General features: G+C 44.7%; 8 protein-coding genes across 11 annotated transcripts; 3 read left to right on the top strand and 5 right to left on the bottom strand.

Moving 5' to 3' along the window:
- The first annotated feature begins 147 nt into the window (after positions 1 to 147).
- Mms19 (MMS19 nucleotide excision repair protein) lies at positions 148 to 3,994 on the top strand. Its single transcript, XM_018000630.2, has 6 exons — positions 148 to 797; positions 858 to 1,241; positions 1,303 to 1,652; positions 1,711 to 3,165; positions 3,234 to 3,656; positions 3,721 to 3,994. Exons 1-6 carry the CDS (start codon positions 713 to 715, stop codon positions 3,910 to 3,912), a joined length of 2,889 nt encoding a protein of 962 aa, XP_017856119.1. The 5' UTR covers positions 148 to 712; the 3' UTR covers positions 3,913 to 3,994.
- On the bottom strand, positions 3,982 to 4,848 carry rtp (MORN repeat-containing protein retinophilin). Its single transcript, XM_018000632.2, has 3 exons — positions 4,694 to 4,848; positions 4,355 to 4,631; positions 3,982 to 4,293 (listed from the first exon to the last, which is right to left on the bottom strand). Exons 1-3 carry the CDS (start codon positions 4,719 to 4,721, stop codon positions 4,026 to 4,028), a joined length of 573 nt encoding a protein of 190 aa, XP_017856121.1. The 5' UTR covers positions 4,722 to 4,848; the 3' UTR covers positions 3,982 to 4,025.
- Positions 4,849 to 5,719: 871 nt separating this feature from the next.
- Positions 5,720 to 8,573, top strand: Ttc30 (tetratricopeptide repeat domain 30). Its single transcript, XM_018000127.2, has 5 exons — positions 5,720 to 6,297; positions 6,359 to 6,537; positions 6,603 to 7,601; positions 7,662 to 7,878; positions 7,940 to 8,573. Exons 1-5 carry the CDS (start codon positions 6,238 to 6,240, stop codon positions 8,453 to 8,455), a joined length of 1,971 nt encoding a protein of 656 aa, XP_017855616.1. The 5' UTR covers positions 5,720 to 6,237; the 3' UTR covers positions 8,456 to 8,573.
- On the bottom strand, positions 8,554 to 22,455 carry LOC108608676 (cathepsin F). Of its 2 annotated transcripts, XM_018000166.2 has the most exons (6): positions 22,322 to 22,455; positions 14,607 to 15,011; positions 10,214 to 10,344; positions 9,402 to 10,145; positions 9,157 to 9,338; positions 8,554 to 9,087 (listed from the first exon to the last, which is right to left on the bottom strand). In XM_018000166.2, the coding sequence occupies exons 1-6, from the start codon at positions 22,403 to 22,405 to the stop codon at positions 8,822 to 8,824; spliced, it is 1,812 nt and encodes a 603-aa protein (XP_017855655.1). In that variant the 5' UTR covers positions 22,406 to 22,455; the 3' UTR covers positions 8,554 to 8,821. The 2 variants fall into 2 exon arrangements, with proteins under 2 accessions (XP_017855655.1, XP_017855673.1); XM_018000184.2 differs by lacking the exon at positions 14,607 to 15,011.
- On the bottom strand, positions 10,436 to 22,459 carry LOC108609077 (uncharacterized). The gene is made up of 2 exons (XM_089463924.1): positions 22,322 to 22,459; positions 10,436 to 10,964 (listed from the first exon to the last, which is right to left on the bottom strand). The coding sequence occupies exon 2, from the start codon at positions 10,800 to 10,802 to the stop codon at positions 10,560 to 10,562; it is 243 nt and encodes an 80-aa protein (XP_089320050.1). The 5' UTR covers positions 10,803 to 10,964; positions 22,322 to 22,459; the 3' UTR covers positions 10,436 to 10,559.
- LOC149270444 (uncharacterized) lies at positions 13,873 to 14,600 on the bottom strand. Its single transcript, XM_089463900.1, has one exon. The coding sequence runs from the start codon at positions 14,550 to 14,552 to the stop codon at positions 14,043 to 14,045; it is 510 nt and encodes a 169-aa protein (XP_089320026.1). The 5' UTR covers positions 14,553 to 14,600; the 3' UTR covers positions 13,873 to 14,042.
- Positions 22,460 to 22,673: 214 nt separating the features above from the next.
- Positions 22,674 to 25,946, top strand: LOC108608734 (uncharacterized). 3 transcript variants are annotated; one of them, XM_018000261.2, is made up of 4 exons: positions 22,674 to 22,992; positions 23,060 to 23,481; positions 23,536 to 24,457; positions 24,512 to 25,946. In XM_018000261.2, the coding sequence occupies exons 2-4, from the start codon at positions 23,256 to 23,258 to the stop codon at positions 24,960 to 24,962; spliced, it is 1,599 nt and encodes a 532-aa protein (XP_017855750.1). In that variant the 5' UTR covers positions 22,674 to 22,992; positions 23,060 to 23,255; the 3' UTR covers positions 24,963 to 25,946. The 3 variants fall into 3 exon arrangements, with proteins under 3 accessions (XP_017855750.1, XP_017855758.1, XP_089319877.1); XM_018000269.2 differs by having other exon boundaries at positions 23,049 to 23,481; XM_089463751.1 differs by having other exon boundaries at positions 23,040 to 23,481.
- On the bottom strand, positions 25,000 to 26,030 carry Enoph (enolase-phosphatase E1). Its single transcript, XM_018000631.2, has 3 exons — positions 25,549 to 26,030; positions 25,233 to 25,489; positions 25,000 to 25,171 (listed from the first exon to the last, which is right to left on the bottom strand). The coding sequence occupies exons 1-3, from the start codon at positions 25,899 to 25,901 to the stop codon at positions 25,032 to 25,034; spliced, it is 750 nt and encodes a 249-aa protein (XP_017856120.1). The 5' UTR covers positions 25,902 to 26,030; the 3' UTR covers positions 25,000 to 25,031.
- Positions 26,031 to 26,073: the final 43 nt, after the last annotated feature.

The following is a 26,073-nucleotide window of genomic DNA, read 5'->3' as shown; positions in this document are numbered from 1 at the left end:
TGAAATTTATTAACTTTAAAGTATTCGAACATTAACAGTTTTTATTGAAATTATAGCATTTCATCAATTATTCAAAATTATATTAAATAGACTTGCAAGTTATTGTTTTAATTATCGTTCGTTTTCAACGCTGTGGCAACTTTGTTACTATCCAGTTGGCAAAGCATTTAATGATTTATACACAATAAATTCTAACTTTTGATAAATAAAATTGTAAATTTTCAAAAATTAACTTTGAAAGAATACAATAGAAACAATAAGAAATTATCTTATGTTCTTACCATTCAAACCAACAGCCACTATCGTTGATTGTTGCAACAGATCGATATATACAAAGTGCCACTATATGCAGTACGATAAGTTCCAGCTCTAACAGAAACATTTAAAAAAAAAAGCACGACTCGAATGCATGACGATAATTTGTTGCATGTCGGAACTAAAGTTCGTGTTTGTTAATTTAAAAAAAAAATAATTAAAGAAAGAGACGTTTATATGGATACTTAAAGAAACAGCAAGATAGTTAAATTAACAAACTCAATATATCACGCATCACTATAGATGAATGACCTACAGCTTGACCGTGTCTGCGCCCCCCATAGATAACAAAAGAAGGAAACACACCATTTGTAGTCTTATTTATTTTCGGTTTAAGACTGCTTAAGAGAGGTATTTGTGTTTTAAATTTAGCGCTTACGTTAGCGCCGGTTGAAGCATGACAACGCCCACTCGTGAAACTCTAGAGAAGGCTCTGAAAAGCGATGCCAAGCTTCAAGCAGCAGCAACACAAATTGCTAATGGTAAGCACACTTCGAAAACCACCTGCAACCCATTTTAATTAAATTTATTTATTATACCAGAACTTGCTGGCGGCACCTACACCATTGCCGACCTGGCCGAACAGTTGGGGTTTGCGTTGACCTCTTCGGACACCGAGGAACGCGTTGCCGGCACAAATCTGTTGTCCGCTGTACTCGATGCTCTGCCCGGCGATGTCCTGAACTCCAAGCAGTTGGAATTTCTAACGACCTTCTACACGGATCGCCTACGCGATCATCACAATGTCATGCCCGCCATAATTGTGGGCCTGAATGCCTTGGTGCACATGAAGCAGCTGCCAGCTGAAAGTGTGCCGCTCCTGTTGCAAGCGTTCTTCCAATATACGACCTGTCAGTCGCAGACGCGCGGCGACCGCACCAAGATATTCAACATGTTTAAGTACCTCACAGTGCATTACCAGCCAGGTGCGCTTTTATTACATATTATTTTTTGGTTTACAGTAATTTATTTCTTTTACCTACCCAGAACTTGTTAAGATGTCTGGCGACTTTTTGTTTGGTCTGATCAATTCGATTGATGGAGAACGTGATCCACGCAATCTGGATATTATTTTTAGTTTTATGCCCGAGTTTATATCACAATATCCACTATTGCATTTGGCCGAGGAGATGTTTGAAATCTTTGCCTGCTATTTCCCCATCGACTTTAACCCGAGCAAGGAGGATCCCGAGGCCATAACACGCGATGCTCTCGCCGAGAAGTTAACCCACTGCTTGGTGGCGAGCGAACAGTTTGCCGAATGGACCGTGTCGTTGGCCGTGGAGAAGCTGGACAGCGAGCTAGTTGTGGCCAAATTGGATTCCATTGAGTTGCTGGTAAGCAAATGGTGGCTAAAAATAACTGTATGGCTATATTAATTTCCTTTTGTGGCAGCATCAAGCGGCGCTCAAGTTCTCGCCAGCTGCACTGGAGCCTTATTTCGCGCAAATCTGGCAGGCATTGAAGGCGGAAACCTTTCCTGGCTCTGACAATGCCGATGTGCTGAGATGCGCTCTCAAAGCGCTTGCCGAGTTGCTGAAGAGCGCCGCCAAGGTGCCGAGCATCAGCCACAACTATCAGAGCAATGTGCTGGGCGTGGTGTTGCCCCACTTGAGCGATGTCCATCATCGCCTCTTTCATCCGGCTACTGCAATAGCTCTGATGTGCGTCTCGGGCGATGCGCCCTATGCTGGCGACAAAATTCTGAACACTTTTCTGCTTAAGCTGCAGACAACTGAGCTGGGACAGAAGAAGAGCGAGGAGCGCATCAAGTTCTATCACATCATCAGCCAGGTGTATAAGCTGGCCGCACTGCGGGACTCGCTGACTAAGCTGGACAAGGCCATACTGCTGCCGTTGCAGGACGATGTCATCGCGGCGCTGCGTCTGTGCGAGCGCGACGATTTCGATGCCAAGCAGGAGGACTTGGAGCTGCAAACGGCAGCTCTGTCAGTGCTCTGCGAATGTGTGCCCGTGCTGAGCGAGGCGCAGCGTGCGCTGGTCTACAAGGCACTCGTGCAGCTAATTAGTCATCCGTACATCGATCTGGACTTTAAGCTGTTGACTGTCAACCTGGGCGCGCTGCATCCCGTGGAGCTGCAGTCGTCCTTTATAGACCCATGCATTCGAAACTTTGACATATTCTCGGAGTTCATCAAACGTAAAATCTTTTCGAATCTGCTGCCACTGCTGCCTCAGATCGCGTTTACGCAGCGCATTCTCGATCTGGTCATGAAGGAGGTATTCACGCCTACTGTCGCCGAACCGGGACGCCTTTTGGCCTTGGAAGCGCTCTCAACGCTGCTCAACCAGGAGGAACAACGCTTCATAGTGGAGTTGCAGCAGCAATCAAATCTGTTGCACCAGCTTATTGAATTGGCACGTAATACTCCCGCCTTGCCGCTGGCATCGCTGGAGCTGATCGCCGCCGCATTGAGTCGCATCATGCAGCAGCTGCCCCTCTCCGAGCAGAGTGCGATTGTCAGCGAGTATCTGCCGACGCTGGATCTGCAGGCGGCGGCACATCTGTACGTGGCTAAGGGTCTGCTAGGCTATCTGCACAAGGACATTTCTCTCGATGATCACTTCGAGCGTCTGCTGGACGATCTCACCAAGCTGTCGCTGAGTTCTGACAACGAACAGCTGCGCACCATTGCGCATCATTTGCTCTGCAGCCTGGTGAACAAAATGGACAACACTAAGGAGAATCGCAGCCAACTGAAACGCATCATACACCAGCTAAAAGAAGCCATCAAATCAGGTGACCAGCGAGCCGTTCACTTGCTGGCCTGGCTGGCCAAGGGTTTAGTGGTGGCCGGCTTCGAGGAGGCTGCCGAAATTATAACCGATGTGAGTATAAATTGACGATAATAACTTGATTCAACTAATTTCATTTGCCATTTCCTTTATATTGCCAGCTGACTGATCTGCTGGAGCATCCCACATTGTGCACCGCCGCTGCCTTGGCCTTTGACGTTATTGCTGCCGAGTTTCCGGAATTGGATTTGCCAGTTGTGAAATTCTTGTACAAGCAAAAGTTCTTCCACACCATCATGAACAAGCTGGGCAGCAACCTCTCCAACTACTGTGAACACCACATGAAGGCGTTCATCTATGTCCTAAAGGCTACGCCCCACTCGGTGATTAGGCTAAACATCAAGCAGCTGGGTCCGCTGCTCTTCAAGACTTTAGACGCGCAAAGCGATGGGCAGTTCCTTTGCATAGCACTGAACATATGCAATAACTTTGTGAAGCAGCAGGATGCGTATTTCCAGGCACATCTCGGACACATAATACCCAGCTGCCTAGAGCTGTCCAAGCAAAAGACTCAACCAAACATGGTTTGTTCTCTAACATGGTCTAAAATACTCGAGTTACTAATTTATGTTTCTCTCCATATTGCAGCAAGTGCGCATCGCAGCGCTGCAGCTGCTCTATGACATAACCAAGTATCCGACTTATGTGCTGCTGCCCCACAAGGTGGACGTGACTCTGGCCCTGGCTGCCGCTCTGGACGACCCCAAGCGTTTGGTGCGTAATTCGGCTGTCAAGGCACGCAACGCTTGGTATTTGGTGGGCGCACCCAGCGGGGATTAGCGATACGAAGATAAGCAAATTGTTGTTAGCATTTTGATTCAATTGACAACGAAACTCAAACACGCACAATTGTTAAATATTATGTGTCTAACTGTGTTATTTATTGTTGCCGTTTAGTAGGGGTGTTCACACTGCGATCGGGCCATTAGCGCACATTTCTGTGCGCGCTGCACAACGTCGGGGCAGCGACGCTTCCGCATGAAGCGGCAGTCCTGGAAGAAGCCCTCGTTGCGCGGAAATCCGTGCGTAAAGTCCTGAAAGGTGAGCAGGCCCCAGCCCCAGATCTTGCCGCCTCGGAACTCGCCCTCGTACTTCATGCCATCCGCGCGCCAGAATATGCCGTTGCCATGAAACCAGCCCTGGTGGAACTCCCCTTCGTATCTGTGCCATGCAATCGCAATTGAGTAGAGTCGGAATTGGGCTGCCTACTCGGAATACTCACTTGGCGCCGTCGGGAAACCAAAGGCAGCCCAAGCCCTGGCTGAGGCCCTCCTGAAACTGTCCGTCGTAGCGCGTGCCGTCCGCGAACTGCAGATGGCCTATGCCATGCTTCTGGCCACGTTGGTTCCACTCGCCTATATACCGACTGGCGTCCTCGTAGCGCCAGCCCCCCACCTTGACAGGCCCTCCACTGCTCTGATTCTGACCCTGTTGATGATAGTGCTGCTGCTGCTGCTGTTGGTTCTCAATGCGTGCTGTGGTTACGCCCACACTGCTCACTGTAAGGGGTTGCGCTATAATCCTGATGAATGAACCAATTTTGAAGCTTTAGTCCACTTACTGTCATCATCATAGTCGTCCATGGCCATTGCTTTGCCACACGATGCGTTGCAAGCAGCTACTGAGCTTGCACTAACCGTGGCGCCTCCGCAAATGAGGCGCGCTTTCTGTGGCTTCAATGCAGCGGCCCCGGCTCAAATCTAATTAGCATATTGAGCCAACGGCACAGTGGTTGGAATGTGGGAAAACTGTGCGAGGCATGTGAAAATGTTCGACAGAAGAATATTTTCAAAGAACTCTATATGCAGCTATCCTTAACTCTACTCCGTGAATACGGTATTTGATATATAATAGATGGTCCTCTTATTAAATGTTTAATATTTTAATGTTAATGCAAAAGAGAACATATTGATTTGAAAATATTAAGACAAATCAATAAAATATAGTAACGATTTTCAGCTCAGCGTAAATGCATATAATTCAAAATTTTAAGTTTATTTATTACAATAAATATACTTCAAATTTTAAAATGTGTTGATTACTATAGACATCGGATTTTGAAATATACTTTTCAATCTGAAGAACAATTGATTATTTTTATTGATAATTTTTTTTATCTTAAATTTTTCATTATGTTATGCAAATCGATGTATATAGGATATCAAAAAGATCTCTGTCTAAAAGATTTGGATTTTGTTACATTACATAATTCGATTTTATACAAAAAGAGGGATCTTAGAATTTTTTCAAAAGATTTATGTTTTGAATAGTGTGGCACTATTTTTTGTACGAAGCCAACTTTTTATAAGTGCTTTGCTTCCTTCATTATATTTTTTAAGGATATACCATAAACATATTTGTCACTGTTGGTTGGTTTGTTAAGAAAGTATTCTAAATTAGTTTGTACATTACTTATTTTACAGGTTGTTTTCGAAAATCGAAAAAATCTTGAAAATTTGGTTGTCAATATTTTCTCGCTTATTAAAAAATAAATATTTAATAAAAAATATAATGAGAAAATCATATAAATTAAATTGTAGATTACATAGTTTACAGGGTTTATATATGGAAAATGCTCTCTATAAATATGAATATTGATGAATTGTCATTTATATTTTTCTAGAACACAGGGTATATGGAAAATGTTCTATGTAAATATGTAAATATAAATATTAATAACTTCTTATTTATTTATTTTTTCTATTAAGAACATCACCTAAATGAAATTGTAAGTTGTATTTTTTACAGGGTATATAAAGAAAAGGCTCTCTGAAAATAACAATATTACATTCCATTTTAATTTTCTAGAATATAATAAGAAACCCATCTAAATTAATGTCAAGAAGAATATATACTTTCATGGCCATCGTAGTCCTCCTCTCATAAACTACAACAGATTAAGTGCAAAGCGGATTTGCATTTATTTTGGCATCTTTTAAATTTGCCGCATTTCATTCACGACTTCAACCAACTGTTGTCAAGCTGCTTGGCTGGCGTTGCCAAGGCTGAGGCGGACAGGCACTTGGCTGGCATTGGGCGTAGCCATGGCTACCTCGGGCGGCGCCACAACAAATCCCGGCTAGAAATTTTCGCAGAGCTCAGAAAATGCTGCATCAGGGCATAATCTTGCGCGAGGGACACGTCACGCGCACCATCTACACTCTGGTGAGTCTTCACTGTAGGCCAGAAAGAGAGGCAGCTCATCATTCGATTGTCTTTCGCTTAGATCAAGGATAAACGCTATGAGGATGTGATCGAATGCATCGCGAACTGCGGCGAGGCGGCCAATACGCGGGCAGGACTCTCCACGCTGGGCCATTGCTACTACCATGCACAGAAGTACGAGGAGGCGGCCAGCTGCTACGAGCAGCTCTGCCAGCTGGTGCCGAAGGAGGCCAAGTACAGGTGAGCAGATAAATCACCATTTATATAAATATGTATGTATGTGTGTCTGGACAACTCCTGCCTAGATTCTACTACGCCCAGTCGCTCTACCAGGCGGGCATCTTTGCGGACGCCTTGCGCGTGCTGAAGCAGATCGGCGACAAGGAGCTGGAGCTCCGTGAGCAGTGCCTGCAGCTGCAGAGCGCCATACTCTACTCTAGCGAGGACTATGCCGGCGCTCAGAGTCTGCTCAATCAGCGCGCTGGCGGCACAGCCGAAACGCTCAACGACGAGGGCTGCCTGCTCTATCAGGCGGATGAGCACGAGCTGGCGGTGCAGCGTTTCCAATCGGCACTGCAGGTGGGCGGCTTCAATCCTTTGGTGGCCTACAACGTGGCCCTCGCCCACTTTCAGCGGAAGCAACGCGCCCAGGCGCTGGACTACACGTCGGAGATTGTGGAGCGCGGCATGCGGAACCATCCGGAGCTGGGCATTGGCGCCCAGGTGGACACCGATGGCAGTGCGCGCAGCGTGGGCAATCCCATTACTATGGCCGTGTCGGGCATCACCCAGGCGCTCAACCTGAAGGCCGCCTTGGAGTATCAGGATGGCAATGTGGAGGCGGCACGGGAAGCGCTGCTCGATCTGCCGCCGCGCGCAGAGAGCGAACTGGATCCGGTTACGCTGCACAACATGGCACTGACCGATGCCCAGGGTCCCGTTGCGGGTCTGCGCAAATTGGCCTTCCTGCTGCAGCTGGGCGCCCCTGCCTGCCCGAAGGAGACGTTCGCCAACATCTTGTTGATTTGCTGTAAGCACGAGCTCTACGACACCGCCGCCGACATTCTGGCCGAGCACGCGGACCTCACCTACAAGTACCTGTCGCAGTATCTGTACGAGCTGCTGGACGCGCTAATCACGGCCCAGACCAGCGGGGAGCTGGCCGAGAAGAAGCTGGGCACGCTCGCCTCCAGCTTGTCGGGCAAGCTGCGCAGCCTGGCCGCCCGGGTGCAGGAGGTCAGAGCAACCAGTGAGCAGCAGGCGCTGCGCGATGCACTCAAGGACTACGAGCAGGCGCTGGAACTGTAGGTGCCACAACCTGACGTTTGACTCCCAAGCATTCATGATTTCCTTTGTTGCTATAGCTACTTGCCGGTAGTCATGGCTCGTGCCTGGATCTCCTGGCGCGAAGACGACTTCCTGGGCGCCGAGCGCGAGTTTCGCTCCAGCGCCGAGTTCTGCTCGGAGAATGCCATCTGCTCGGTGTGGCGCTTGAATGCTGGCCATGTGCTCTTCATGCAGGACAAGTACAAGGAGGCGGCCGCCTTCTACGAGCCCATAGTGCGCCAGCACTCGGATGATGTAAGCTATCATCATTTCCTTCCCTCACTCAATTCTCTCTAGTCTCACTCCCTTCTTGCAGATTATGTCCGTCTCCGCTGCGGTGCTGGCCAATCTCTGTGTGTCCTACATCATGACGTTCCAGAATGAGGAGGCCGAGGAGCTGATGCGCAAGGTGGAGACCGCCGAGGAGCTGAAGGGCAACCAGGGCAAGCAGTATCATCACCTGTGCATCGTCAACCTGGTCGTGGGCACGCTGTACTGCGCCAAGTCCAACTACGAGTTCGGGCTCTCGCGCATCGCCCACGCCTTGGAGGGCGGCTCGGGCGCACGCCTCTACGCGGACACCTGGCTGCACGTGAAGCGCTGCATTCTCGGCCTGCTGACCGGCATGGCCAAGCAGAACATCATCCTGCCCTACGCAGCCGTGCAGGAAGTGCTGAACTTCCTCAAGTCCTGCGAGGCTTACGGCTTGTTCACGCCCGCCAATATCTATACGGCCACAGAGCAGGCACCCAGCGAGCCGCTGACCATTGGACTAGAGGCTCGAAAACTGAGACTCCTGCTGATCAAGCTGAGCGAATATGAAAATTATTGAGTAGCTTCTCCGACTGCTCTTCGAGTTGATATCAAAATGTAGATTATCTCCCCGTAAATCTCCCTCTTCAACTCCCCGATTAAATTGACTCTGCTCTCTTTTTCTTTACAATACGTAATTTAAGTTTATTTCAATATATGCTGCGCTGTTGAAGAACATTGTATATGATGGTTGCTCATGGATTACAATTGGATTACAAGTGATTGGGCGATTATGTAGCGAAATGATAAACTGTTGCGTGTCCTCGGAACGTAAAATGCAAACTGCAAGCCAAACGAATCTTGTGCTGTAGCTCAAGCATGAGCATAGGCTGTATTTATATTAATATTTATATATTTGCATAGAGTGATATATAGCTGGGCAAGCTTAGGCGAGCACCGCCGAGGTGGCCATCTCGCTGACGCCGCAAGTGTTGTCGCCACGATAGACGCGATAGTAGCCCTGCTCGCCCCAGCGAGGGCCCCACGAGTTCTTAACGATCCAATAGGGCAGCGTCTTGTGGAAGTTGGGATAGTCGGAGACGCCGTAGCCCACAATCAAAACGCCATGATCGAGATTCTTTTTGCTGCAGAGCGGGCCCCAGGGATGAGAGACGCCGCCACGATAGAACTGCATGGCATTGGCATTGAGGCCTGACAGAAACAGAGAGTTAAGAGAGTATATAAATCAATCGAATCCGATGTAATTAAGTAATTACGCACCAATTGATATGGGTCCATTGGCCAGGAGCCACTCCTGCATGGCTGTCTCGTTGCCCTTGGGCAGATCGACAAAGTCAGCGACTTGGACGTGGGACAGCGTCTTGTTGAAGTGGCACTGCTTCTTCTTGGCCAGATAGGGATACTCGGACTCGTACTCCAGCCCGCCAATGTCCTTGATGGCTCTATTTTGGGGGATTACCAATTAGTTCCGTTTATATTTGCATTACTCAGCAGCGATTACTCACTTGTAGGCGTTGTCCATTAGGCCGCCATTGCAGGCGCTGTCTGTGGAGTCACAGTCGAGCAGCTCCTGCTCGGAGAACTCCCGCAGTTCACCCGTCTTAATGGCATACAAGCCCTCGATGTTGCCGGTCACGCTGAATGCCCAGCAGGAGCCGCACGAGCCTTGGTTCTTGACTTGCGTCACGGCATTCTTTTCCCTCCAGTCGAATTCCTTGGGCAGTTCACCTTTATAGGCAGGCACCACGGCAGGCTTTCCGCCCGTTGGCTTATTCGCGCTGCGCTGCCACAGGCCCGCGCGCTGTGTGTACTCCGAGCTGGTCATGTCGGCGAACTCCGTGATGCCATACTTGGCACTGCCCTGCTCATTGTCGTTCAGCTCCTGGATGGTTCTCAGATTCTGGCGGAAGATGCGCAGACGCATCTGGTGCTCCATGCTGTTGGCGTAGCGGCGCTTATATTTGATCTGGAACACGTGGAACAAATGATCCACCTTGTTGAGCGAGTGGTGATTGTGCTTCTTGTGCGTCTTCTTCTCGGCCCATTCCACGGAGCGACTATGCCGGGCATGCACCGCCGGCTGGTTGTGGCACTTGAACGTTATCTTATGGCCCTGCTCCAGCCACGGCTGTGCCCAGATCTCAACGATGCAGCGACGCTGCTCATCATTGCCATCAATCAGATCCGCATCGATGCGAGTCAGCGTGCCAGAGATCAGCTGACGCGACGCCGTATAGACCTTTACAATCCTGTTGAGGAAGGGATCTCTTCTTAAGGACTGTCTATGACAAAATGAAAGGGGTTTATAGCTATTTACTTGTAGTGCGGTCCGTCGCCAGCGGTTAGCTTGTCAAGGGTCTGCTGGAGCTGCTCCTCGGCCTGCTTCTCGTCAAAGGGCTTGCTGCCGCCCAGGGGCACATCGTTCAAGCCACGCCTCTCGCGAGAGACCTGCAAGATCCAAACAAAGCAGGGAATAGCTATAGTCCTAGACCTCTAAGAGAATCGCAAGACCTAAATCAAGACAATCAAATCAATCGAATTATATTCACGACATATTTATTATTTCTATATTTTGTAATTTAGGTATCCCATTAACGATCTCTATTATGCTCGGACGAAAATTTGGATTTGCAATTTGCTTCGCCGGTTTTCATTGTGCTCATCTAGAGTCCGCATTCGGCTGGTATGATATAGTCGTCCATGACGCGAACGCGGCGCAGCTGGCCCCGTGAATCGACTCCCACTTGACCCACATCCGATTCCAACTTCTGCTCGTATTCGAGACGCTGCAGATTCTTCTCCCGACGACGCACGACCATTGCCGCCGCGGCGAGTCCTTCGTGACGCAGCCAGCTGGACATGATCCAAATGCTGCGCAGGCGCAGCATCAGCGAAGTTGTCTTCATCTCTAGTCTCTAGTGTCTACTCTGTAGTCTCTCTTCTTCACACACTCTCTCCCGCCCTATCTCTCACACTGCCTATCGCTTTCTCAATTTATATATGGGATTCCTCTCTGTGTCTCTACTGTGAAATTTTTAAGAATTCTTGAGCAAGTCAATGGGAATCACCTATAAAGAAATCAACGTTAAACGAATATAAAAATATTAGTTAACAAGGTGTGTGGGTTTGTTTTTTGATAGTGTAAGCTTTTGTTGTTCAACTGAACAAGTTTTAAAAAATATAAACCTCAATTCGGCTACGAGCTGCGCTTGCTGAGAGCTGTACAAATTTAAGAGAGAGAAAAAAGAAAACCAAAAAGTAAACTGAATGGAATCGATTGCCTCACTAATCTCTCAATGATAGCTAAAGCAAGCAGCTGGCTGGCAGGAAGCAACAAACCATTTAGCCAGCTCGGATGCGAATAGCAACACTGGCGTGGCAGGAGGCGGCATATCACCCTTTGGGGGCTCTCGTAGAGACACATGTGGCATATAAAGCATTCAATGGCAAACGCAAAACCAATTAAACCAAACATTTTTGGCTCGAAATTCGTTGCCTGCTGGCAGGGCTAGATTATTGTTGAAGCAGCTAGCAGGAGGAGCAGGTGTCGGGCGATGCCTACCAAACGTACATTACCTCTACATATATATATGAGTGCTTGTGTGTGTGTGTGTGAGTGGGTGGGTGTGTGTAATTGACGTAGCAGCTGGAGCAGGACCTGTAACAGCAGCCATTGCAGGTGTGGAGCAGCTAGTTGGTGAATGCAATGACAACAATACGAAATGAAATGTAATGGCAACGACGTGTGTATAATTAAAAAGATTGCCAGGCCCAATCGGGGTTCGAACATGGCGGCGGTGGAGCTGGAACAACGGCAATGGCAATGGCAACGGCAACGGCAACGGCAACGGGAAAGGCAATAGCAGCAACAGCGCAGGTTTCTGTTTCCGTTTGACCTGTCGCGACATGAATTCATTAAGTTGCCTGTTTTATACTCGCTCTCGATGCGCTCGGGAGTATATTGACTCTTTCAATACTCGTTTGCGTAGCGAAAGACATAATGTGTAAAATATATTGATCTTGCCTGCTCCAAAGAGTGGGGAGTCTTTACGTTTATATGCTCGCTCACGATGTGCAAAGGGATATACACATATTACCCTCTAGAATATTTCACAGAGCAGCATACATTGCTCTCAAGTGGTTCTGAGAGGAGTCTCTTCATTTTAATGCTAGACTATTTCGGAATTTAATACTCGCTTAATGAGTTAATATATGAATTCTCTTCTAAAATTTAGCTTAAAGCAATAGGAATATATTAAGGCTATTCCACTTCATCAGGTGTGGGGTGAAGGTTATAAAAAATTTTCATATGAGTATATAGACTTTTTCAATACTTCTCGGAGAAGTGAAAGGCATAATGAGGATATTCGTTTTAATGCTGAAGGCTATTCGTATATAATACTTGCTCAGCATTCGTTAATGAGCATATACATATGGGTTTCCAAAATATTTCATTTCAGAGTAAGACGAATGCAGTTGGGTCTTTATGCTCGCTCATGTAGAGAGTAGAGTACAGAGGGTTTTCATACTCGCTCACGAAGTGAAAAAGAATATATTAAACTGACGCCTGCTTCTTTATATAATCATTTACGCACTTGCCTCCCAGAAACTTTTCCGACTTGACAATATGGTGAGCGGGAAAAAGAGATATATACTCAATTGGAAGTGATATAGAATTGTGAGCAAGCATCAAGCAGTCGGTAGTGCTATGGATTGCACAATTTTTACTTGTTTTGGGTCAGTCCAGTGCTTCTATAGAGCTCCGTCCTTGCGTTCCCGTTGTCCTTGTCACATTCTGTTGTTCAATAACTATTAAAACGTAAATTATGTCCCGGCCACTCGACAGTTTTTGTATGCGCACTAAATGGAGCGTGAAATGCATTCGGAATATGTGGAGAACCGAGTGCTCGACACTCGATTGAATTCGCTAATCCCGCAGATTAAATGTCAAATTCGATTCAGTTTGCAGTGTTGCCTGGCCCGATTACCGATGTGATGATTTATTAGATTCATCCATCCATATACTATGTATACGCGATGATGATTCATGCACCAGTGATGATTCGCTGAACTCGTTGAAAAGTGGGTTAAGCAGGATACTCGCACGTTTATTTGAGCAGAGCTCGAGTACTGTAAGAGCTAGAGTATTTATAATTAATGTGTAAGCTCTACTAAATCATATTTTGATAGCAAACATTCTCCTTTTTTTAGGTCCTTTTATATCTACGAAGAGTACAGACAGAATTGCAGATGAAAGCATTACATAGAAATTAATATTCGTCTATCTTCCCGCCAAGTATACCCCACTTGAGTAGGAGTAAAGAAGCTTAATAAACCGCACAAAATGAGCTAGGCGCATACTTAGTTAAATATATTCCAAATTGCTAGTGTATATAATATTCGAGTTCTCGCATAAAGACAAATCCCCACCGGGTGCTATTTGAATTCCGTCTTCTATTTGACGCAGACACTGTGCAATGGCCGCTGCGTCAGTTGGGTGTTAAAAGTAGAGCATCAAGGATAATGAGAGCACTTTTCCACAGAGCAGTGTATGCTGCTAAGGGGCACACACACACACACAAGCACACACACACTTACAAACATAGAGTGCGGCACTTGAGGTGAGCTTTCTAAGATATGTACACACACACATACATATATACATGTACATATTTATATAGACAGTTGTGGATGGGGCGAATGCGACACGGGCCGGGTTAAACAGATTGCGGCCGTAATTTGAAAGCGAAAACTCATTTGATTATTAAGCTGAAATAAGTGGTGGGGGGGCGCACAGATGCTGGGGGCGGGCCAGTCGCAGAGAGGGCTTCTCGCTTGGTTGGGCTATGCCAACAACGCACAGGTGGGTGGGTGTGTGCGTGTGTGTGTGTGTGTGCGTGTGTGTGAGTCTTTGTGTTGTTTGTGTGTGTGTGTGTCTGTTTGTGGTGCACAGGTGAGAAAAACGAGCAGCTTAAATAAATTTAATTAAATAACATTTTCTTTTTATTGTTTGCATTTACTTTACGAGTATTTTTAGAAATGGGAGTATATAGAACAGGGGGCGGGTGTAACTGGGTGATTGTGTGTGCGTGTGTGTGTGGGTGTGTGTGAGGGTGTATGATAATAATATTCATATCTCATGATGGTTAAGATAATGAAGACTGCTGTGCATCCTGCTCCAGCTGCTGCTCTGTCTGCTCCCGTTGCTGCTCTTCCACTGGTTCCAGTTGCTGCTCCTCCACCTGTGTCGTCTCTTGTTGTTGTTGTTGTTGTTGTTGTTGCTGCTGCTGCTGTTTCAACTCGGCGCGCTGCTCCTCGATAGTTTTCTCAAAGTTAAACGCACCCACTGATAGAAAATCGTCCAGCCAACGCTTCTCGTTTTCATTGAGCTCCGCTGTGGGCGTGGTCATGGCAATAGACGCGGCCGTAGATGTGTTGGCATCCCCTGTGTCGCTCTCAACGTCAGCTGTGGCTGCCTCGTTAACGTTAATTGACATTGCGGGCTCATTAGTGAGCACCGCTTGTGGGGCCAGAGCTGTGGGGCTGCTGCTGCTGCTGGTGGTGCTTATTGAGCTGCCACTGCCCCTGCCGCTGCTGCTGCTGCTAACCCGTCGCTTGTTTTCGTTTGTCAATATTTGGGCTTCCAGGTGAGCCATATCGCTGTCACTCAACTCGTTGCGTCGCCCGCCATTGAAGATCGTGTTACTCACATATTTCTCGTTGAGCGCCTTGGCCCGCTCCTCGCGATCGGCCTCGAAGGTCAGAGCATTGTCGGCCACATCGCTGCAATTGGTGTTGACCAGCTCCCGGTGCTTGTCGCCCCACTGGGTGGTCAGCCAGGGCTTCTCCAGTATCACCAGGCGACAGATCGTATCCGCATCGTTGGCCTTTGTGTCCACTGCATTCAACAGTATTTCGTAGCGCACACCATTCACAATTTCGCGAAAGGCATCGATGATGTTCACAAAGTTCATCGAGAGGGGCAGAAAGGACATCGCTATATTCTGCACGCCAATCAAATTGGGCGAGAGATACTCTCGCTCTCCAGGATTCAGCACATGCACCAATTTGATGGGCGGCTCGCTGATCGCCTCATCCGTACTCTCTGTCTGTGTCTGTGTGTGTGTGTGGGTTGGTGTGTTTGTGTATGTGTGTGTGTGTTTGTGTGTGGCAAAGACAAAAACAGAAAGCAAAACACAAATTCGTTTAAGGAATATAAACACACACAAAGAAAGTAAGAGAGTAAGAGAGAGAAAGAGAGAGAGAGAAAAATGGGGGGGAGAGTGAGACCTCTAGGCCACTAAAATGAAAGCACATACTTTTTGAAGCATGAAGCATTAGCCTTTATGACAATACAAGAAACCATGTGCTTGTGTGTGTGTGCGCGAATGTATATGTGTATGTGTGTGTGTGCCAACACCATGAAACAATAGCTTGCGAAAGTGATTAAATAAAGTGCTTAGACATTGCATGGAGCCCATGTTGATATAATCATTAATATTAGCTGGGTTATTGCATTCGAAGTAAATTGTTCACGCCGATGATTGACTGGTTGACTGTTTGACTAATTGACTAATTGATGCCACGAATAAAGCTAGACTGAAATTGTTTTTCTTCAATTGACTCTTGGTCTACCTGACTTGATACAGACATTTTCATCATAATAAATCTATTCATAGTAAAAGCCTCTCGACACTTAATATTCTCATACAATCAAGCAGTGATATTAATTAGTTAGTTAATTGCACATAGACAATTTTGCTGAGGGATGCTCAGCAGTCATGGGCAACAATTGAATAACATTTGTCTACCTAGCAAATGATAGACATGCATAAGCATGCATGGCATCTCGTATGGCAGTGAAGCTGTTCATTAAATTGTTGCCCAACCAATATATTTATATACTTATAATACATATTTAAGTGAATTATATATATAAATCAGATTAGGGAACCACTCAGGCTACTACGGCTTAATGAACTTAAAAACTGGATGTCAAATTGTAAATCGATAGGGAGATAATTAAGAAATGATTTTAAAACTGGCAACTGCTTTAATGGCGTGTCAAGCAAAGCCTGCAGCTTTTGCCTCCCACTTGGCTGCCCCGCCTTTGCTTTTGGCCGGCCTAATGAACTCAGCATAATTGCAATTACATTGCGGCAAGAGAGGTGTGAGAGAAGAGCGAAAGAGAGAGCAAGAGATGTAGAGTAAGTAGCGCGAAGTGTGTGTGTGTGTGTCTATGTGTGTGTGCTGTGCTGTGCAGAGGAGATATTTTGGCCAATCAAGTCAATCAGTGGAGCAACGCTTCGCTGAGCTTGTGGCAGGTCACAAAAACTAATTAACCACCGATGCAAACTGTGACCGCCTCACTGTAGACCTCCCTCTCTCCTACTCCCTCTCTCTATCTTTATATATCTCTGTTGCAGCACATCGAAAACTGGTTAGAGGATTGCAGCAACAAAAATTCATCGATAAATGATGAGCCGCAAAATGCAGCAAACAGACGGCAAACGGCAGATGGTAGTCGGGCAAAGTCGATGCTGAATAATTTACGAACTTAAAGCATAAAAAGCAGCTCGAATACAACAACAAACCCAACTAACCGCGAGAGGCATTGAGAGGGAGGAGAGAGAGGGTTGCGGCGTGAGCGAGAGCCGAGATTGCATAGCAGACAGCTTGTTGACGTTTCGGTCGTTCATCCTCATTGCGGCTGACGTTTTGTGTCTGCAGCGTGACAAAAAGCCGAAAAATGCATAATAAAAAAACTTTTTTTGATGGCGATTGCGTCACTAAAGCAGTCAACGCCAGCAGCGGCAGCGGCAGCGGCAACGGCAACGACAGAGAAGCCAGCTCCAGCATCAACTAGGTTGATGCCTTGCCTGACGTTTGAGCTGATTATGCTCTACGCGGGCGGGGCTGCTGAGTGGGCGGGCGGCTGCCTGATGCTTGGCCAAGTTGATTCGGTCTTGGCATTGTTGACGCAGTTAGCTCTCGCTGCCGCTACTGCCGCTGCTGCTGCTGCAGCTTGTTTGCAGCTTGTTTTTCAATTAAACTTTACGGCACTTTAAGCAACACCCCAAAGTTGGTATAGAAACCAAGTAAGGCACGCATGCTCGACTGGAAGGTACCCAGTATGAAAGCATATACCGCTCTAGTAATAAACTTTACAAACAGTATTGAAATAGGATCTGTTCTTTACTTTTCAGCAAAAATCGTTTCGATTTGTATACACAAAAATATTAATAAATATTTTGTAAAAAAAAAATATATATATATATAAATATAAAATTGGTTTCCATATATGTAATCATTATTTTAGCAATGAATTATCTGGAACCCAATTTTACGTTTATATTTATTCACATATGCTGAATAAATATTTAAGATAATTCCATATCCGATTGAGCTATCAATAAAAAAATTGATATTTATAATTTCTTGCTCTATAAAACCAGTTCAGATAAGACTGCAAATATAATGTTTAATAATATTTATACTATTTATTTCATAGCTTCCCTCGTGAGTCCTTCATGACACCCCATTTACTGGCATGCTTACAGGGTATACAGTAGATTGCCAGTTGGTCATGTTATGAAGGCGGCTGGCTGCGCGTGGTTGTCCTGGCAACTTAATGTGTAACTTATTACATGCCACAACTAAACTTAAATTCTTGCCAAAGATTGAATGCGCTTGGCTTGGCGCTAATACGCTTCATATTGATTACAATTATTGAAAACGAATACCGAAGTACCTATCTAGTGCATAAATCAATTCATTAATCAGTCTATATTTCATCTATAGACTTTCCCATCTGTCGATTCATCTATCAGTCCATATGCAACGATGTAGTGTGTTTCTCAACTCATCCATCATCTTGTTATCCATCTATCTACTATCTATCAATATTACTCTAAATATGATTTTCAGATCGGTAAGAAGTATATACACATCGAATCTCTAGAATTACTTTGAGCTCCTTCAGGCTTTCTCGGATTTGCACCTCCTGACTGCAGTTCTCTTCGCGGTTCACATTGGGCCCGGCTTATATCGAAAACTTTTCGCATCCTGACACTTGCTGCAAAAGTTGCTGTTGATGCTGTTGTTAATGCCGCTGCAACGTGCTGCGGCTCAGTGTTAACAGGCTTTTGCTGCATAAATATTGCACTGGCTCGGGGGGAGGGGGATCGTGGATGGCGAGGCGGTCGAGAGGCCGACTGGGTGGCTGTTTGTTGGATCTGTGATGCATGCAAGAGATGCGCTGGGGTATTAACTGATGCAATGTTGAAAAAAACTTTAATTGAATCGACGTAAATAAAAATAAATACATCAAAATAAAATCCGGCTGAAGCCCCGGAGCGCAAATTGCGAACTGCACACTGAAAATTGCCAATTTGCTGTCAAACGGCAAAATTGTAAAAACTGTAAAACTGTTTATTTTCATTAAGGCTTAATTAAAACGGGTAAATCAGCTTGCCCAGAAGCCGAAAAGACTATGGCTTATTAACATTTACAAACACAACAAAACAAAACTCGTTTTTTTTTTTTTTTAAATCACTTATAAATTCTGTCAACATCTACTTTGTTGATACAAAAGTATATATGCATATATTTTTATATATCTATGTATATATAGATCCAGCAACTGAAAGCACCAATTGTGTTGAGCGAGCAGCTTTATATACCCTAGCCAAACCTACTATGATTAAGCAGTATTTTATATCACTTAGAATTAATAGGAAACTGAGCCGAATTACTGAATCGATTTTTTTTCATTTGGGTGTTCACATGTTTATGAATAACAAAATACTACAAAAGATAAGCATATAATATAATACTAAAATTAATTATATAATATAAACTTTATTTTTTTTTTTTCAATTAGTCTTGTTTCATTCATAAAAATATATACATATATTTTTTAAATCTATCATTTCACTCTAGAGCCAGAATCTCTATGCCGGCTAGGGTATTTGAGTCTCTGGTCTGCTCCAGCTAAACATTCTCTCTTGTTTCCTTTTTATTATTTTATTCAAGGTCAGGCGCGCTTATGCGCTGAATGGGCGCGTGTATATATATAAATATTTAGGTGCTTTTTTAATGACCACATTTGCCTTGGCTAAAGCGCTTTCTTTGAGCCATCTGCAATGAGGCTTCTCGGCTAGCAGCCCTCGAGTTAAACAAGTGAAAACGTGGTAAAACTGACTACACAATACACTGTTAAGACATTAATAGCCCAAGAATAGATTCAAAGGCATGGCTTCAAGACTCAGGATCAAGCTGTATAAATATTTACGACAAATTAATCAGAATAACGGTTTGTATTAATTCGATGTACCATTTTGCTTAGTCTATATACATATATTCCTATAATCAATCTACACAAAGCCTATATACTCTCTTTAAACATCGAGCACAAAGACAGACAACTGCAAAATTCAATTATTTCTATTCATCGGCTTAAATTGATGCTTTGCCTCCGATTAATGGCATTTAAGCCAAAAATTCACAAACAGTCTTTATGCGTTTAATTAATGTGTGTGGAAATTAGCTCCGACATTGTTCGACCGTCAGCTGCACTCGACGGCCCCCCGGCTGGACAATTACTCTCCCCCTCTCTTTCTCCACGTCTCCACACACAATTGACACCTATACATACATATATTTTTATAATACACTGAGCGAAATAGCCAAGTAGTATGTGTACTAAGATAAACAAAAACCGGTTAATATGCAAACAAATAACAGTTTAAAGAGAGCTCGAGAATACATAAAATATAATACGTGAAAATAGTATATACAAATTTGTAGACACGTTCGAATTGGCTTTGTCTGAACTGAGTCACTGAAAGCTCAGTGTGTACTGTATACGATATTGATACAGGTGACGACTATACAGCGAGTCGATTGATCTGCTCTAGAACTAGTTGATTACCTCAGATATATAAATCTTATTCTTCAACTTCAACTACTCTTGTAATTGTAGAAGCAATCCTATAATTTATTGTAATTTCTTCGAGTGTACTTAACCCTTTTCCTATTCAGGTGAATTTACATATATACTTAGGCTGGCCATTGAGCGACTCCTATGCAATTTGAGCCAGTTGCAAAATTTCGCAAACACACACAAGAGGACAAATTTCCTACCAGATATTGGGTCTGGGTCCGGGCTCGGGTTTGGGATTGGGGATTGGGTTTGGGTTCCATGTCAAGCTCATTATAAACTTTGGTTTCAATGCTCCCCTGGGTGCTAATTTGAGCTTTGTGTGCGTCTGTCAATGTGTGCGTGGGGCCTTTTAGTGGATTCAATAACGTAATTTTCATTGGAATTCGCAGCATTAGGCGACAGAGTCATGATCGAAATTGCAAAATGATTCAATGGGTTCGAAATTACCCCCCCCCCCCCCTTAAATTAGGGGAAGAAGAAGACGAAGAGAGAGAGGGAGAGAGCAAGAGATAGAATGAGAGAATACAATTTTATCTAAAGCTAAAGCAATGCGTTTGACAAACTTTGAATCTCAGAGAAGCGGATGCCGTTTGTGCATGTGAATCATCCGCATGTGATTTCCTAAATGACAAAAACAGTCGAACGAGTGAATATATATGAAATTGCCCCCTAGCAGCGATTCTCTACTTCTCACTCGTGCTCTCTACATCTTTCTCTTCAGCTTGAGCTCTATATTTAAGTTTATTTCGCTTTAGCCTTTGCAATTTGGGAGCTATGAATATGGATATATGTAGTTATGTTTATATGTGTATATTTGTACATATGAATGTGTATATGTTTATATAAATTTATTCTCACATCTCAGTTCCGCAATTTTATTCATTTATGTAAATATGTTTATGCATCGTTCGCTTTATGTTTGTTAGCATATGGAATAGCTGCCGGTTCTATTTTATACTTTTCAAGACTACCCCCTTATATAAAGCCACAAAAAGTGTTGGCCATATCAAAATTTAAAATATTTCCATAATTTAATTTGCCAACATTTTGCATTTACTGAAATTCAACTTCAATGCAATTCATAATTTAAATTGGCTCTTCAGAAAAATAACATTTGATATGTAAATACGAAATGAATTTTTTACTTATTGCTTTTTTTTACTTATTATTATTATTTTTGTATATGCGATATATGATATACGCAATTGTACTTTATTCTTTGCCTGGCAAATGGAAATGTTTTAATTGATATTGATGATGCGCTCTCACCCCCGCCATGTGGGGTGGTTGGTGGCTGGAGGCTGGAGGCTGATGGCTGATGGCCAGGGGGGCCAATCTCGGCCTCTGCCACAGACAGTTCGCTGGTCATTAATATGATTTTCTGAATGGAAAAAGAGCTTTATAGAAGGAGTGAACAAATTCGAACAAAAGGCGACAGCTGGCTATTGTATTAGTTACGAATTATAATATCTTTGTGATTCATTGCAGCTCAAAGTTTTTAATTGAAAATTGAAACAGATTTGTGTACCCAACAGCAGGTGCACAGTCACAGATATGCATATATTATATTTCAACGACGTAGTTGCTGGAAAACATTTCTCCTATTAAAATGACTCGTAATCTGTTTGTTGTCATAATAATCGCTTACATAAATATTAAACAAACCAGCGAAATAAGCTTCAAGCTATTTTCCAGTTAAAACATTTGCTTACGCGAATCATTCGTAATCCCTTCATTGATACAGTTAAGGCTTAATTAAACAAATTTATAAATGGGATCTTAAATAAACGCCCAAAACCAACACAAAAGCTGTAAAATTCCTATCGGAATTTAAGGCACAAAGTGCAGTTAATTGAAATCCAAGACGCAATTATTGCAAAAAGGGGACAGATAGATCAGAGATCCGTTCTAGCGGTCAAACTGATATAAGTACATACATGTATGTGTGTAACAGCTGATTGTAATTAAATGGCGACGCAACAAAGAAAGCGGGACAAAGTAAAACAACAACAAACGGTATAATGGCAAGTTTGATAAGCTTAAAAAGCGCTAGCACCATAAAGATGTATTGATATATTTATGTATATATACGTGTAAGTAAGGCGTGTATTTTCTTATATTTATGTATCTTGCCATTACAGCCTTTTATTTATGCATACGATTTTCTTTTGCTGACTAATCAAAGTTAATGTGTGGACGGAGAGTCAAACAACAAGTAAATAAGTATGGCGTACGTAAGCATGCATGTGTATTGTATTGTATTGTGTGTGTGTGTATGTGTCTAGTATGGCTTTGTTTGTTTGTGTTCATGTCTGCATGTGTGTATTTGTGTTTGTGTGTGTCGGCATTGTTAAAAACAGCAAATATAACGCAATTCGGTAAATTGTAATTTCTGCCACAGCCGCATGTTCACTCAAAAAGCGTTAAATTGTTGACCAAAACACTGCGAATCGTAAACAAAAATTATAAACCGCAACTCACCTCCTGTTCCTCGGCAGCTGTTGGCGTTGTTTGGATTGCGGCCAACAGAAACAGCGCAACTGTTGCTGCAGCGTACAACTTCATTGTGACAAGTTTTTTGGGTGTTGTAAGTGACGACAATATGATCGTAAATATTTGCGCAATTTCACGCGAACACCCTGACGACACAAACTATATGTTTAGTCGCACTTTACGTCGCTTTTATTGCTTTGTTTTTACACACACGAACACAGACAAACTATTATGCGAACCGCCGTCGCCTGCTGACGAACTCGTACTGTCAAACGATTGGAGCTCAGCTGTTAAAGTTACGTAGCCTTATGTTAATTTACAGCGGGCGCCAATTTAATCCTACAAAAATGGTTTTGATTGGTTTGTAAATTTGCAACGGTATGCAAGTATTTTATTTTTTTAAGCCACTAGATGGAAAATGTTGCACGGTTTGATTTAATTCATATATAATTTGATTGACAACGCAAAATATTAAATTACTTGAATGATCAGCTTAACAGCTGCTAACTGAATTATAACAGCTAACAATCGTTATCGTTGGCTGAATAGTGTGACCGTAGGCCAGAAATGAAAACTTACCTATCTCAATAACGATAACAAGCTATAAAATATTTGTTGCAGAATATGAAGAGCAGTTGTGGATGAATTAAGAGAAAATGGTAAATAAAAACGACACATGCTTGCTATTCACTACAATTGAGCATAGGTATGAAAGTTATTTAATAGTGAAGAAGCACACGAATGTGCTGGAATGGCCGAGACCGAAACCAGGACATGACCGTTACCGTGCGAACAGGCAGACCAAAACGGAAAGGATCAAAAACAAAGCGTAAAGAAATGTTCAATGTTTGGTTACCGCTGGCAACAGTAACCTATTGGATTTCAAATATTGATAAAACGCATTGTATTTATTAAATGAAATATGAGCACACATATGGGTCGAACATATTTAAATTCCTGCGTCAAAGTGCCTATAGACCCTTGCAATAATTGTCCGGCGCCCGTTTACAATCGCCCCAGACTTTGCATGGGCAAAAAGGTAAAGGCGAAATCCACCACTTGCCAACCACAAGATGCCACAGAGACTGCCAACTGGACGAGCCAAACGGGCATACGATCGCTGGCCAAGTTCTATGACAGCATACCAGGTATTAAGCTTAACAAGTACTGATTTGCATTTAACTAGAAGTCTTTCATTACAGACTACTGCGAAGTGAAGCATCTGCAGAACGCAGACTTTTATTCAACTCTCGAAAGTCTTCGCACCACCAGCCGAGAGTTGCGCGCCCAGCCCGCAACGCCGGAGCAAGTAAACGAGAGCGGCTCCTGTAAGGTAAAGCAACACAATAAGAAATGCAAGAAGGTTAAAAAGAAAGCACCCAGCATACCACCGTTAATCCTGCCGGAGCGGGGCACACCCACCCCCGATGTCGCACATAACACGAGCTGTCTTAGTGAGGAATATGAGAAGTGCGTTCGTGATTTAAGTCGCTTGGCCAGCTTCAAGCAGGATTTTGCCCTTGAAGTGGCTGACTTTAAGCAATCTCTGAAGGACTTCGAGCAGGAATTCATGCGCAAAGCTGAGCGTCCCAAGTCCACTAGCAATGCCACCCAGACCCACAAGATAACGCCTATGCCCAAGGTGCCGGCCATGCACACAGCAGAGCGTGCCAAAGTTCGCAGCGAAATGCTAAGGAAGAGCTACAGTGTTAATGATTTGAGTGCCAGCGAACAACCAGCGCCCAAGCTGGGGCTGTTGACGCAAAGCAACTATTTTTCAAACAAAGAGGTACCCAAGCTGCACATTGAATCCCCCTCAGTGTCTTCCAAGCGTAGTAGCAACAGCTCCGCTTCGACCTCAAGACGCGTATGCAAGCGACGTTCACGCAAGATAATGGTGGCCCCTGTGCAGACGACAGGACAGGAATCACAGCCAGGCAAGCGGATATCTAGTGTTTCTCCGCAGCATCCAGTGGCTCGACCCAATCTGGCGGCCACCCTGCGTGCTGAGGTTTCGCGCAAAAAGGTGAAGGAGCTGAAAAACAATTGCACCTATCACGATCCCATCCCACATTTCGATTGGGAGGTGCGCAAGACGCCTGCCTGGAAATCGTTGTCCCTCAAGTAAGTCACCAAACCAATTCGTGAAACATATAAGTAAATATTGGATCATTCCAGTGAACCGCATAAAGCACTGCTTTCCATACGGCTGGCCACGCGCAAGGCGGAGCAAGCGCTGCAGGAGCAGCAGTACGAGCTGCACATGCAAATGATGAAACAGCGTGTCAAGTCGGCTCCACTGTTGCTCGAGGGTCAGACCTATTGGGGTCCCGAGGTGGGCAAACTCAGCCACAGCTGCCGCAGCGAGGGCATGCGCCATGGCTGCGAGAGCAACCAACAGCGCCGAATTAAGCAGCCCAAGAAAAAGTGCAATAGCAGCCGCTGTCCAAATGGGATCACTGATGCGGATCTGAAGGTGCAGCAGCTGCGCAAGATCTATGGCGCGCAGCTCAAGCCCAGCTCACGGCAATCGCAGCGCTCCACTTCACGTCGTCGACAGGTGGAGCAGACGCCCGAGCCGCACGACAGTGGCGATGATTTGTGCAGCGTGGATCGTGCGTTTCTGTAAAGCAAATCTCTCTGCACAATAAATATATTATATAGCATTGTCTTCAACTCAAGAATCGAGCAGCTTTATTCAAGGTTGCTTCAGTGATTGCAGTGCCACAAAGTTTGTGACGACGGGAAAGGAGCTGGTATGTTCCGCGGTGAGTGGCGCATTGCCAGGACGAGCCAGCAAAACGGTTTGCATGCCCGCATCACGAGCAGCAGAAGCTTCTGTAAAAATTTAAATTAATTATTGCAAAGTATGCACAAAAGATCCTAGCTGTTAACGCACCCTCTGGCACATCTGTGAGGAAGAGCACATGCTGCGGGTCCACCTCCAGCGATTCAGCAATGCGTGTGTATGATTCGGTTTGCTGCTTGTGTCCCACGTGCGTGTCGAAGTGTGCGCTCAGCAGCGGCAGCAGATCACCGGCTATGCTATGCTGAAAAATCAATTTCTGGGCAGCTACGCTGCCGCTCGAATAGACGGCGATGCGAAGGCCAGCATCACTCCAGGCCTGGAAAGCCACAGCGACATCCTCATAGACACTGTCAAGATTAATTAACGGATTTAAGATTCGTTTACTTAACGACTGATAGCTACTTACTGCCCCTTAAGCTCCCCGCTCGCATAACCCTTGGCCCAGATGTGACCCTGCAACGTTTTCAGCGGAGTAACCTTCAAATCTTTTTCGATAAGATAACGGGAAAAATCAGCGATATGCGCAGCATTAATCTCTGGTCGAGTTTCTAGAGTTGAAGCATATTCTGTGTACTGTGGCAGCTGCTTTAACTCCTCGACAATTTGCTTAGTATCATCCGTTTCCCATGTCTCCGATAGGTACTGCCGGGCGTTTGCTTTGGCATATGGAAAAAGTACATCATGGACGAAGGTAATCGATGTTGTGGTGCCCTCAATATCAACCAGCACCACTTTGGCGCTTAAATCTGTTAATGCCATGTTGACTTTTTTGACTAAAATTTAGTAACTGCTCTCCGCTTGAAATGTTGAATTTATTTTAACAACTGCCTACCGGCCGACCTGTCCAAAGTGTTTCGATAACTACATATCAAGCAAAGCCGATAAATCTTATTGGAATGCACCAATTCTAAATTCGCGCGAACTCTATGCG

Source organism: Drosophila arizonae, chromosome 2 (assembly GCF_054131065.1).
Source record: "Drosophila arizonae isolate 15081-1271.41 chromosome 2, UAZ_ARI_1.0, whole genome shotgun sequence".
Taxonomy (NCBI): Eukaryota; Metazoa; Arthropoda; class Insecta; order Diptera; family Drosophilidae; genus Drosophila; species Drosophila arizonae.
This window is presented reverse-complemented; position numbering and strand designations above follow the sequence as displayed.